We start from the raw sequence: 13,987 nt of genomic DNA, 5'->3' as shown, positions 1-13,987 counted from the left end.
ATAGTTTGTACGTTAATGTTTAAGTGAGGTTGTCACTAAAATATGTAATGGGTAAATCATTGTAGTACTGTAGTTTTGTATTATAGGAACTACTACTGTACTAACTACCTTAAACCGGATTTATATTAAGGTATCATGTGATAAATTGCACCATACTATCAACTGGTAACAACGACATACGAATAGTCGTAATAACGGAATGACGTTTGGCACCCGCAAACCTGCAGGTCCGGCTGTAGCTAGTAGCAAGGTGTAGGATAGTCAATCCAGTATAGATCTATACGCAAACTCACGCTCTCCCTCCAAGAGAACTCCGGCTACAACTCGGGCCATGACATTTAAGGCATGCTCCGACACAGTGGATCACAATTGTTAATGGGTTCATGTATATGTAATGTTTCTCATTCTAGAATAGTTGTATATGTTCTGTTTCTAGTATAGTTGTATATGTTCTGTTTCTAGTATAGTTGTATATGTTCTGTTTCTAGTATAGTTATATATGTTCTGTGTTACCCCGATGGTAACTAACTATTGATGTATTGATAAGTATGAATATGGAAGTACTTTTATGTCTATACATGTATATATGATATATAACTAATATTGAAACGACCCTCGAATGGTCACCCGAAATCCCACCAGACCACATCCAAATCGAGGAAAAGGAAATAGGGCAGATGGCCTTCCTAAGCCCTTTAAACATTACTTATATATCTATACATATATGGGCATGCAATTTTTATAAGGAATAAACTAAAGTTTAATAAAAGCATTTGGTAAGTAAAAGAGTTTGTAAAACGATTTGAAGTGAAACAATTTGATAAACAGTTTGAACAGTGAATAAATCATTGGTTTTTTAGTTATTAATCACATGTGATTAATGCAATCACATGTGATTGATGCAATAACTATAAGTATTTAACTTGTATCCCCCCCCCCATAAAGTATTTAAAACATTTAAAAGCATTTCAAAGGTTGATTAAAGGGGTATGAACTCACTTGTGGTGAGTGGATTGGATTGAAGTATCGGGTACCGTGCTAGGTGGCAAACGGAGACTTGTTCACACGCACGAGCCTAGTTATCATATAATGAGCATATATATAACTAATTAGCCAAATAATAACTTAACAAAATAAGTTGGGACACTTAGGAACATGTAAACACTTTGTATAAGTGTTATAGGTCCTAATGGTTGCATCTAAGTTGATATGGGACAAGGCAAAAAGGTTTGAAGCTTCAAAAGACCTTGTATAAGAGTTCAACACCCAACAAACTGTTGGATAAGGTGTCTAAGTCCATAACTTATTTGGTATATACTTGACCCGACCGGCATGGTCCATTTGGGTTGCATCTCATCCAAACTATTATGGAATTCACACTTTGTCTAAAAAGGGGTTTACGGCCCAAGAGCATAACCTTGGCCGTAAAATCCTATAACTTGTGGTTCTTAATTGATTTATAGCCTCTAATGTTCATACATATTGTCCTTAATTAGATACCTAACATGGAAATGAGACTAGGTAGCTTTTAGGCCTTGTTTTGGAGTTTACACCCCAAGAACGTTCTTGGGCCGTAAGCTCTCGGATCTTGTACTTTAGACATGTAATCTATGTTATAAAGCATAAAACAAGTAATAAAACACATCTAGGAAAGTAGACTCACAATCTGAGATGAAAACCCGAAGATCCGTCAGAGAGAAAATGGCTTTTCTCTAGTTGGAATTGTGAATAATGAATTAATTAAATTCAGAAATCTATTTATAGTCCTGAAATATTTTGACAGAAAATATTTCTATCCCGGAAATTATTTCTAATATATCCGAGTGTTGGAATAACAGTGTTGCACAAAACCGTAGCGCATCCACTCTCCTGATGTTTACTGAAGTGTAAACCCTAAATTACTCCAACTTATACGAAAAGTCTGAAAATCGACTATGACTGTTATAACTTCTATTGAAGTGATACTGTTTGTATAGAATGGAAATTTCGGGTTGTCACACCATCCCCCCGTTAGAAGGAATTTCGTCCCGAAATTAGAATTTAAGAAAATAAGAAGTTACAAATAACTAAGCGAAAAGATGAGGGTATTTCAGTTTCATCTAATCCTCGCGTTCCCAAGTGAATTCCGATCCTCGCTTGGCGTTCCAGCAAACCTTCACGATAGGGATACGACTTTGTTTCGTTTGCTTGACCTCACGGTCCATGATCTCTACAGGTTCTTCCACGAAGTTGAGGCTCTCGTTGATCTCGATCTCGTCGAGTGGGATTACAAGAATCTCGTCGGACAGACACTTTTTCAAGTTAGATACGTGGAATGTAGAATGTACGTTACGAAGTGTGTCAGGTAGATCGAGTTTGTAAGCTACGGGGCCGACTCTTGCGAGAATCTCGAAAGGCCCTATGTACCTTGGATTAAGCTTCCCACGCTTACCGAAGCGTATCAAGCCCTTCCAGGGTGAGACTATGAGAAGGACTCGGTCTCCCACCTGAAATTCCAAAAGTTTTCTTCGCTTATCAGCGTAGCTCTTCTGTCGGTCTCTAGAGGCTTTCAATCGTTCACGGATCTGAACGATTTTCTCTGTCATTTCCCGAATGATCTCCGGACCGGTGAGAGTACTGTTAGAAGCTTGTCCCCTGGCTAATTGGGTATCACCCACTTCAGCCCAACACAGAGGGGATCTGCACTTTCGACCGTAGAGGGCTTCAAATGGTGCTGCCTTTATGCTCGTGTGATAACTGTTGTAGGAAAATTCGACGAGGGGTAAATGGGTATCCCACGCTTTTCCAAAGTCAATTACACAAGCACGTAACATATCTTCTAAAGTCTGGATTGTCCTCTCACTCTGTCCGTCGGTCTGTGGATGGTAGGCTGTGCTCATGCCTAGCCTTGTTCCTAGGGAATGTTGTAGTGATTGCCAGAATCTTGAGGTGAACCTACTATCTCTATCGGAGATAATGGATATAGGCACACCATGTAGCCGTATGATTTCCCTAATGTATGTTCTCGTAAGTTTCTCCATCTTATCGGTTTCTTTGATAGGCCGGAAGTGTGCAGACTTGGTCAATCTATCGACGATGACCCATATGGTATCAAGTCCACCCGTTGTCTTGGGCAACTTGGTTATGAAATCCATAGTGATCCGCTCCCACTTCCATTCTGGAATCTCTGGTTATTGCAGTAAACCGGAGGTCTTCTGGTACTCGACCTTTACCTTTGCGCAAGTAAGGCATTTACTTACGAAGGTAGTAATCTCTGCTTTCATATTAGGCCACCAGTATAGCTTTTTAAGATCCAGATACATCTTATCTGAACCTGGGTGCACGAAATACCGAGTGTTGTGCGCCTCGGTCATGACCAAGTCTCGGAGACCACCGTGTTTCGGTGTCCAAATCCGGTCCACGAAATATAAAGCTCCGTCACCCTTGGCTTCTAAATTCTTGTCCATTCCTCTAAGGGATTCACTCGTCACATTTTCAGGTTTCATGGCTTCAAGTTGGGCCTCCTGAATTTGCTTAGACAAGTGTGAATGGATGGTTATTGACAATGATTTGACTTTGCGACCAGAATATTCTTTCCGACTCAGGGCGTCTGCTACTACGTTGGCTTTACCCGGATGATAACGAATATTGCATTCGTAGTCACTGAGTAGCTCGACCCACCGTCATTGTCTCATGTTGAGCTCCTTCTGATCGAAAATGTGTTGTAAACTCTTGTGGTCGGTAAAGATAGTGCTCTTCGTTCCATACAAATAATGTCTCCAGATCTTCAGAGCAAACACCACTGCTCCTAGTTCAAGATCGTGGGTCGTGTAGTTAACTTTGTTGTCTTCAACTGTCTGGAGGCGTAGGCGATGACCTTACCTCGCTGCATCAGAACACACCCGAGCCCTTGGTTCGATGCATCGCAATAGACTACGAAGTCTTTTATCCCTTCAGGGAGAGATAGTATTGGCGCGGTGCACAAGGCTCGCTTGAGCGTTTGGAACGCTCTCTCTTGTTTCTCTTCCCAGTCAAAGGCCACGCCTTTCTGGGTCAGGGTTGTAAGAGGTTTCACTATTCAGGAGAAGTTCTGAATGAATCTGCGGTAGTAGCCAGCGAGACCTAGAAATTGACGAATTTCTATCGGTGTTTTGGGTGCTGACCAGTTCTCAATGGCTTTAATTTTGGATGGGTCCACATGGATTCCCTCTTCGCTTACCACGTGTCCTAAGAATTCGACTCTTCGGATCCAAAATTCACATTTCGAGAACTTCGCATAAAGTTTCTCCTTTCGTAAAGTTCCTAGAACTTCTCGCAGATGATCGCCATGCTCTTCCTTACTTCGGGAGTAGATCAGGATGTCATCAATAAAAACGATGACGAACTGATCCAAGTAAGGTCGACATACTCTGTTAATCAGGTCCATGAAAACTGCGGGCGCATTGGTCAATCCGAATGGCATCACCACGAACTCGTTGTGTCCATAACGAGTTCGGAAGGCTGTCTTTGGAACATCCTCCTCTAGTACCCGTAACTGGTGATATCCGGATCTTATATCAATTTTGGAAAAATAGTTCGCCCCTTGCAGTTGGTCAAATAGATCGTCTATGCGAGGCAGAGGGTAACGATTCCTTACCGTCAATTTGTTGAGTTCTATGTAGTCGATACACATACGGAATGATCCGTCTTTCTTCTTAATGAACAAGACCGGTGCTCCCAAAGGTGAGAAGCTTGGTCTTATGAAGCCCTTGCTGAGCAGTTCGTTAAGTTGACCCGATAATTCCTGCATCTCTACTGGTGCTAAGCGGTAGGGCGACTTAGCTACTGGGGTAGCTCCTGGGACTAAGTCGATTCTGAACTCGACCTGTCGTTGCGGAGGTAATCCAGGTAGTTCTTCTGGGAAAATGTCGGGGAAGTCGCTCACTAATGGAATGTTCTTTAGTTCTTTCGTTTCGAGGCTCGTGTCGACAACATGAGCAAGGAATGCGTGGTATTCTTTGCGCAAATATTTATGTGCTTGAATACTTGATATAATGCGAAGACTCGCACCAGGTTTGTCACCGTAGACGATAAGAGTTTCACTAGACGGGAGGTTTAAACGGACTGCTTTCTCGAAGCACATGATGTCGGCGCGATGAAGACTCAACCAATCCATGCCGATGATAACATCGAAGCTTTTTATTGAGATTGGCATGAGGTCGATTGGGAATGAATGGTTATCTAGGGTTAGGATACAACCTAAGTATATGATATTCATACTTTCAGTTTTTCCGTTAGCCATTTCTACTGTGAATTGTTCTTTAAGTGCGTGTGGTTGTTATTTAAGCATGTGAGCAAATTTATGGTTCACGAAGCTTCGCTCCACTCCACTATCGAACAGAATGCATGCATAGGAGTTATCGAGGAGGAACGTACCAGTCACCACTGTCGGGTCAGCAACTGCTTCCCCGTGGCCTATAGCGAGTACCCTCCCAGATCCTCCAGCATTTTTCGCCTTGGAGCAGTCCCTCTTAAAGTGGCCTGCTTCGCCACATCCATAGCAAGTCGGGCTTGCGCCGGAGCCGGGGACTTGTGTGATCGGTTGTGCCGGGAATTTACAGAAACGGATGGTGTGTCCTTTCCTGTTGCAGTTAGAGCACTGCATTTCACGGCAGGGGCCGTTGTGGTGGAAGTTGCATTTGTTGCACTTTGGCAAACTTCCAGCATACTGCTTCATCGGAGCACTAGCAGCAGCAGGGGTTACCGCGGCATGCACTGCCACAATTTGCTGCTTTTTGGTAGCTCACTGCTTCTTCTTGTCATCCCAGAACTTCCGCTTGGTGTCAGTGGGTTTGGAGGGTTCCGGGATGGCTAGGGTTGTTGTGGTTGTAGGGGTTTTGACTCCATGGTCAATGAGTCGCTGTGCCAATCGCTTGGCACTATCGAAGGTAGCGGGGTTTGATGATAGGACATTCCCCTGATACGGAGGAACTAGCCCCCATATGTACCTTTCGATCTTTTTCCCTTCAGTGGGAACCATATTAGGGTAGAGGGCCACCAGTTCGCTGAATCTGGCGGTATAAGCAACAATGTTGGTGCCCTTCATGGTCAGGCTCCAAAGCTCTTGCTCTAGTTTCTGGATCTCGCCCCTCGGGCAGTATTCCTCAATCATGAGGTCTTTCATCGTTTCCCAGCCTATGTCGTTGGCTACGACAAGAGTTAGAGCTTTAACGTGGCCGTTCCACCACATCAGGGCATTTCCTTCAAAGGTGCATGCGGCATATTTGATTTTGCTCGCAGCAAGGCATGAACAAATTTCGAAGACAGATTTAGTCTTCTCAAACCATTGCGAGAGAGTAATGACTCGGCCGGTCCCATGAAAGGACTTCGGCTTGCAGTTGGTGAAATCCTTGTAAGAGCACTCTCTCGAGCGCACAGGAGTTTCAACCGGAATAGAGTTTATAGGGGTTCCACCTCTGCTGGCATCAGTAGAGTGATACCGTGCCATGGCAGTTGCCACTGTTGCAGCTACGGCAGCATTTAGGGTTGCTGTATCGATGACCGGAGGTGGAGGAGGCGGTGTAGGTGTAGGGTTATTCCGGGGAGATTTGCAAGGAGGCATCTTTCAGCTATAAGTTTATAAAGATGAGAAAAGTGGTAAGAATCAATTTGTAAGTAAGGTGAGAGTGACACATGGACTAACTTACCATAGCCCAACAATTTAATGAGTGTTTGAGATCATAACAAGAAATATTAGTAGGAAAACACAAGTGTAAAGATTCTTCCCACAGAGTAGGTAGTTGTCAATAATACTGGTATTACTGATGTAACGAGTTCAATGAAAATTGACCTAACAGTAGGTCTTACATCATACCATACGGAAAGTTTGACAGTTCTTAGATTCCTAATTAGAGTACTGAAAGTTAGGAATATTTTACAGATAAGTGCTACTTAGAGCACAGATGTTAAAGGCTAATCCTTAACCCAAAAGATAATGATGTACTAGACATCATCTAACGGCGATGAGTATTCCTCGGGAGAACCCTGAGGTTTCTCATTTGACGGACCACCTCTTGAAGGTGTCGTTCATGAGCCCTTTGACGAGCTCGGAGTTCCATGACTTCTGCTTGAGAGGCAACCAGATGTTGCTGTAGGGTTTCATTGGTTCTTCGGGTCCATTCCATGTCTTCTTTGAGACGGCGAATGCGGACTGTGTTGACACCAGAGTTGGCATCAATCTCCACGACCCGGTCGATGACTGCTCGACCTTGCTCAACATTACGAGCTATTCTACGGATTATGACGGGCAGAGCTCGGTCAGCAGAACCACCTTCGCTGACGTTGTAAAAGCTTCGGTCCCCAATGTATGGTAAGGGTTGACCCTGTTCGTCACTCCAGCGATTCAAGTTGTCTACCCACAAGGGAGTGGGATGTGGAAAAGCTAGTCGAGGGTTGTTGTTCGAGGCTTGACCTACTAGAGGTAGGTTGTTGACTTCGGGCTCAGAGTCTGATCCATCCGAGAAGCCTTCAGCTTGATGATCATCCAACGGAATTTGGTGCTCATCATCAGACTCTGCTTCGATCCATCCTGCGTTTCCTTCATTTGGAAACTACGGGTCGCCGTGATGGAATACAGCCATTTCAATCTACGCGAGAAGAGAGGTATAAAGATATAGTATATATGTAGTTAGTAGTACAAAATACACCTATAGTATTTTAAGTTTAGGTTCTACTGATCTTCTTGTGGTATTTTTGGTAAGTTTTTAGACTTGTTAACACATCACAACCATTCTAGGGCATATGCTAATCACTCTTCGGACCAGCATAGTTGATCAGGCTATGCCATTCTCAGTACTGACCATACATCCCCTAGCTTACCTGTGATATTTAACAATCGTAATACTTTTGTTCTTGTCGTTGTGACACTGGCTTTAGTATGAATGCAGACTAGTATACTTAATTAAATATTTTAGTATTTAAAGTATAGACTCTTGGTTAGAGTGTTTTAATCCCAAATGGGTTTATAGTTTAGTATATCTTTTATGGGTTGATATACTTGATTCACTATAAACAATGCTCTAATACCAATCTGTCACACCCCAAAACCAAGAACGGCGGAAACGTTCTGGAGCGGAGGACGTCATGTAAAGCATCACAACACAGTAAATGTAAATAAGCAAACAACATCATCCATTGCATTAAATATATATTTTTAATACAAGCGTGTTCTGTACATTATAGACACCAAAAATAATGTATATCAAAATAATAAGATGAGTCTTGGATGCGCTCCATCTTCTCAAAAGCTGGCCTCGGTACCTGTCTACTGATGACCTGAGAATACAAGTTATTTTGAAAGAGTTTATCAGCATTAAGCTGATGAGTTCATAAGTATTTTAGTGTCGGTATTTGTCATCCAAAAATGTTTGAACATGTATCAAGTATAAGTTTGTAAAATGTATGAAAAGGTTTGTAAGTGTTTGTAAAAGTTTGAATCTCTCAGAAAAACCTATATTTTCTATTAAAGTAGCCTTCTACCAAGGCTTAACTATTTTGTATGCTCGTTTGTTGTAAAAGTGTGTAATTTCCCAAGTGTAACTATCATTTAACAAAATATAGTTTGTACGTTAATGTTTAAGTGAGGTTGTCACTAAAATATGTAATGGGTAAATCATTGTAGTACTGTAGTTTTGTATTATAGGAACTATTGCTGTACTAACTACCTTAAACCGGATTTATATTAAGGTATCATGTGATAAATTGCACCATACTATCGACTGGTAACAACGACATACGAATGGTCGTAATAACGGAATGACGTTTGGCACCCGCAGACCTGCAGGTCCGGCTGTAGCTAGCAGCAAGGTGTAGGATAATCAATCCAGTATAGATCTATACGCAAACTCACGCCCTCCCTCCAAGAGAATTTTGGCTACAACTCGGGCCATGACATTTAAGGCATGCTCCGACACAGTTGATCACAATTGTTAACGTGTTAATGTATATGTAATGTTTCTCGTTCTTGTATAGTTGTATATGTTCTGTTTCTAGTATAGTTGTATATGTTCTGTTTCTAGTATAGTTGTATATGTTCTGTTTCTAGTATAGTTGTATATGTTCTGTTTCTAATATAGTTGTATATGTTCTGTTTCTAGTATAGTTGTATATGTTCTGTTTCTAGTATAGTTGTATATGTTCTGTGTTACCCCGATGGTAACTAACTATTGATGTACTGAGAAGTATGAATATGGAAGTACTTTTATGTCTATACATGCATATATGATATATAACTAATATTGAAACGACCCTCGGATGGTCACCCGAAATCCCACCATACCACATCCAAATCGAGGAAAAGGAAATAGGGCGGATGGCCTTCCTAAGCCCTTTAAACATTACTTATATATCTATACATATATGGGCATGCAATTTTTATAATGAATAAACTAAAGTTTAATAAAAGCATTTGGTAAGTAAAAGAGTATGTAAAATGATTTGAAGTGAAACAATTTGATAAACAGTTTGAACAGTGAATAAATCATTGGTTTTCTAGTTATTAATCACATGTGATTAATGCAATCACATGTGATTGATGCAATAACTATAAGTATTTAACTTGTACCCCCCCCCCCCCCATAAAGTATTTAAAACATTTAAAAGCATCTCAAAGGTTGATTAAAGGGGTATGAACTCACTTGTGGTGAGTGGATTGGATTGAAGTATCGGGTACCGTGCTAGGTGGCAAACGGAGACTTGTTCACACGCACGAGCCTAGTTATCATATAATGAGCATATATATATAACTAATTAGCCAAATAATAACTTAACAAAATAAGTTGGGACACTTAGGAACATGTAAACACTTTGTATAAGTGTTATAGGTCCTAATGGTTGCATCTAAGTTGATATGGGACAAGGAAAAAGGGTTTGATGCTTCAAAAGACCTTGTATAAGAGTTCACCACCCAACAAACCCCACCCTTGGAGTTTACGGTCATAAACTCCTTGAGTTTACGGCCGTGAACTCCACTCTTGGTGGTTTTGGGTGTTTTAAGGTGCTAAACTAATCCTAGAATAAGCCTAGCATTTGTGGAATAATCCTTGAAGTAGTTTAAGGCCCTAGAATGCTCCATAGAGGAGTTTACGGCCTAAAGACCATATCCCCTAGAGTTTACGGTTGTAAACTCCTATGGGGTGTTGGTTTTAATTCTTTTAAGTCACTTGCACATGTAGGATAGCTTCTATGTTTTTGTTTAAGGCTAAAGGGGACATTAGGCACACATTTGTGCCTTTACTTGGAGTTTACGGCCCAAGAGATGTTCCTTGGCCGTAAACTCCCTTTTAGGGATGATCTTGAAGTGTTTTGGTGTCCAAATTAGCTACAAGAATTAAAGGGTAAATGTCTTAAGCCTTAGGGGTGTTTAGGGCACTCTTAGCCCTTGAAAAAGGGGTTTACGGCCCAAGAGCATAACCTTGGCCGTAAACTCCTATAACTTGTGGTTCTTAATTTATTTATAGCCTCAAATTCTCATACATATTGTCCTTAATTAGATACCTAACATGGAAATGAGACTAGGTAGCCTTTAGGCCTTGTTTTAGAGTTTACACCCCAAGAACGTTCTTGGGCTGTAAGCTCCCGGATCTTGTACTTTAGACATGTAATCTATGTTATAAAGCATAAAACAAGTAATAAAACACATCTAGGAAAGTAGACTCACAATCTGGGATGAAAACCCGAAGATCCGTCAGAGAGAAAATGGCTTTTCTCTAGTTGGAATTGTGAATAATGAATTAATTAAATTCAGAAATCTATTTATAGTCCTGAAATATTTTGACAGAAAATATTTTTATCCCGGAAATGATTTCTAATATATCCGAGTGTTGTAATAACAGTGTTGCACAAAACCGTAGCGCATCCACTCTCCTAATGTTTACTGAAGTGTAAACCCTAAATTACTCCAACTTATACGAAAAGTCTGAAAATCGACTATGACTGTTATAACTTCTATTGAAGTGATACTGTTTGTATAGAATGGAAATTTCAGGTTGTCACAGTGTCACCCTATCTCAGACCTCTAAACATATGGAATTCCTGAGAAGGAGAACCGTTCACTAGGACCGAGACTATGGTAGATGACCACATGTCCAAAATCCAATTACACCACAAGGAACCAAACCCCATAATTTGCATGATTTCAAGTAGGTATTCCCAAGATAAAGAATCATAAGCTTTCTCAAAATCCACTTTAAAGATCAAAAGAGGATTTTTAGATGCTTTACTCCAAGCCACAACTTCATTAAGGAGAAAAGGATCATTTAAAATCTATCTGCCTTTTATAAAAGCAGATTGCTCCACACTAACGAAACTACCAATAACCTCTGCCGGCCTATTAGCAAGAAGTTTGCTAATAATTTTGTATTGCCAACCAATCAAACTAATAGGTATAGAATCTCTAACAACCTTCGGATCTCTAACTTTAGGAATCATAGTGAAAAAGGAAGCATTACAACCCTTAGGAATAGAAGAATGCATGTAAAAGTGAGGCACCAAGTCAAAAATATCATCCTAAAGCATATCCCAATACCGTTTGATAAAACCAAATGTGAAACCATCCGGACCTGGAGATTTAGAAGGCCCGGAGTCCTACACTACCTTTTTTATTTCCTCATGGGTGAATGGAGCATAAAGAAAAATGTGAATTCTCAATCCGAGGTCTGGGACCAATCTGTTTAGAAAAAAGAGACTTAAAGTGAACACAAAACTCGTCCTTAACCCTGATTGGATCATCAATCCATACCCCATCCTTCAAAACACCTCTTATAGCAATTTGTCTTCTCTTGTAGTTTATAACCCCATGAAAAAAAAAACCTGAGTTTTCATCACCTTCAACACCCCACTGAATTTTAGCCTTTTGAGCTAACTCCAGATTTGTAACATGGTCTAAATCTGTGATCTTTTTTAGAATTGTAACTCTTTGCTCTTGTAAATTAGCATTACCCTCGTCCGACATAAGACTAACATCAATAAAATCTAAGACTTGCTGGAGCTCCTTGTGATTAGAATCCCTTCTCACCCGAATAGAATTGTTCCAAATACGAATATTAGATTTAAGAAGTTGAAGTTTCTTCTTAAATTTAACCCAAGGATGAGAAATGCTAGAAAAATTCTGATTTTGAGACCAAGAATTTCTAACAACATCATCAGACCGACCCAAATTAAACCAAGAATGAAAAACACGGAAAGGAATTGGACCATAATCTACTCTATGCTCCGATAAAAGAATAGGTCTGTGATCCGGAATACTTTTCTCCAAAACCATACCTGATAGATATGGGAAAGAATCCAGAATACCTTGAGTAATTAAAAATTGATCCAGCTTACTAAATTTAGACCCCCACTTATCACTCCACGTAACACGTAATCATGCCCCTCAACAAGAAATCAGTTTAACTGATTAAGTGGTCAGAATTGTAACAAATTAAAAACGAGTATCCAATTTAAGAAAAAAAAACTAGCGCAGTGTCAAAATTGAATTTTCGTGTAAACTTAGTTTAACTAAAGTGTTGTTTGTTTTTTGGAAAAATATCTTTTTAATCACTTATGTATGCGGTAGGAAGAGATCTACGTCTGCAGAGTCTTGAAGTGTGTTTGTCTTTTAAAAGATCGTAGACGTGAAAACGTGTGCGGGCCAAAAGACCTGGGCCAATGTCTTAGAGCGGGAAGACCTTTCTTGGAGATCTATCCTAAACAAACAAAAAAAATATCTATAAAACCTAAAAATTTGGTTTGATTATTTTAATGAAAAAACTTTCCCAAAATTATTATTATTTTTTTTCAGTTTTTTTACACAACTTTTTAAAGACTTTTTATAGGTTTTTTAACAACTTTTTTACTACTGTTTTACAACTTTTTTATAATGCTTGTTATAATTTTTTTATAACAATTTAAAACTTTTTTTACATAATCTATTTAACTTTTTTTCAATCTTTATTTATAACATATTTAAAAATTTTCATAAGCCTTTTTAAAAAGTTTATATCTTTTTTAAACCTTTTCAGCACCCTGCAAGCATTAAAAAATAAGCAGTCTTCTTTTATTTCTTTTTTTTCTTCTGAGGTTTACAGATGTAGTCCGTAGACTCCAGATATTTTGGAACAACACATGTGTTGGTGTATTTTTAAGAATGTATGTGTCATTATTTTAAAACCATATTTAAAAAAAAGTGAATTTTACAAATTTGACTAAATATCATAATGATTTTTTTAAAAAATAGTAAAAAATTAGCATTTTCGAAAACCAGTCACTTAAATCCACACCTGCGATTTTGTATCTTCTAGCTGGGATTTTGAACATAAAAAAAAAAAAAAAAAAAAAAAAAAAAAAAAAAAAAAAAAGCAAGAAAAAACCGGGAGGAAATCGTCGATGGCCCTTAGCCATATGCTATTTCAAGCAAAAATAAATAAATAAATAAATAACTTTTATAGTTACTCATTTTTTTATCATGGGCGTAAATTTGGGCCAAATCACAGCTAAGTATACGATGTGGGCCTAGCTATTTTCGATTTTAGTGGACATTTTTCGGAAAGAAAAAATTGATTTTTTGCTATCATTTAAAACTCATTAACATATTTGCATATATTTGTAATTTTATCTAAAAAAATCAACATCTTTTAGGTTATGTTTAACGTACCAGCTGAAAAGCTAACTGTTAACTTATAAACTAGCTGATAAAAAATAACGTTTTATAAAAACTAGTTGATAAGTTAGCTAAAATAGATAAAAGGATATAAAAGGTCTTTAGACGAATATGATTTTAATAATTAATTAACGCTATATTTGGAAAAGTTCAAAAAACCTCCCGAAAAGCTAGTCTGATGGAGTGTTTGATAATGAGTTGATCGTGTCTGGTCAACAAATTTCGGCCTTGATGTTGTCTGGTCAGGCTATTTGGTAGAGATCCAAAATGGCTGACTCGGTCAGCTATTGCTGACTAGGTCCAACTCTAATTTTCTGTTGACCCAAAAAAAGA

At 39.2% G+C, this 13,987-nt stretch overlaps 1 protein-coding gene across 1 annotated transcript; it reads right to left on the bottom strand.

Moving 5' to 3' along the window:
- Positions 1-11,623: 11,623 nt before the first annotated feature.
- Positions 11,624-12,277, bottom strand: LOC145010409 (uncharacterized). The gene has a single exon (XM_078968954.1). It carries the CDS (start codon positions 12,275-12,277, stop codon positions 11,624-11,626), a length of 654 nt encoding a protein of 217 aa, XP_078825080.1.
- Positions 12,278-13,987: the final 1,710 nt, after the last annotated feature.

This window comes from Lactuca saligna, chromosome 8 (assembly GCF_052625555.1).
Source record: "Lactuca saligna cultivar CGN05327 chromosome 8, ASM5262555v1, whole genome shotgun sequence".
Lineage (NCBI taxonomy): Eukaryota > Viridiplantae > Streptophyta > Magnoliopsida > Asterales > Asteraceae > Lactuca > Lactuca saligna.
The sequence above is the reverse complement of the archived record's forward strand: the minus strand, read 5'-3'. Positions and strand labels throughout refer to the sequence as shown.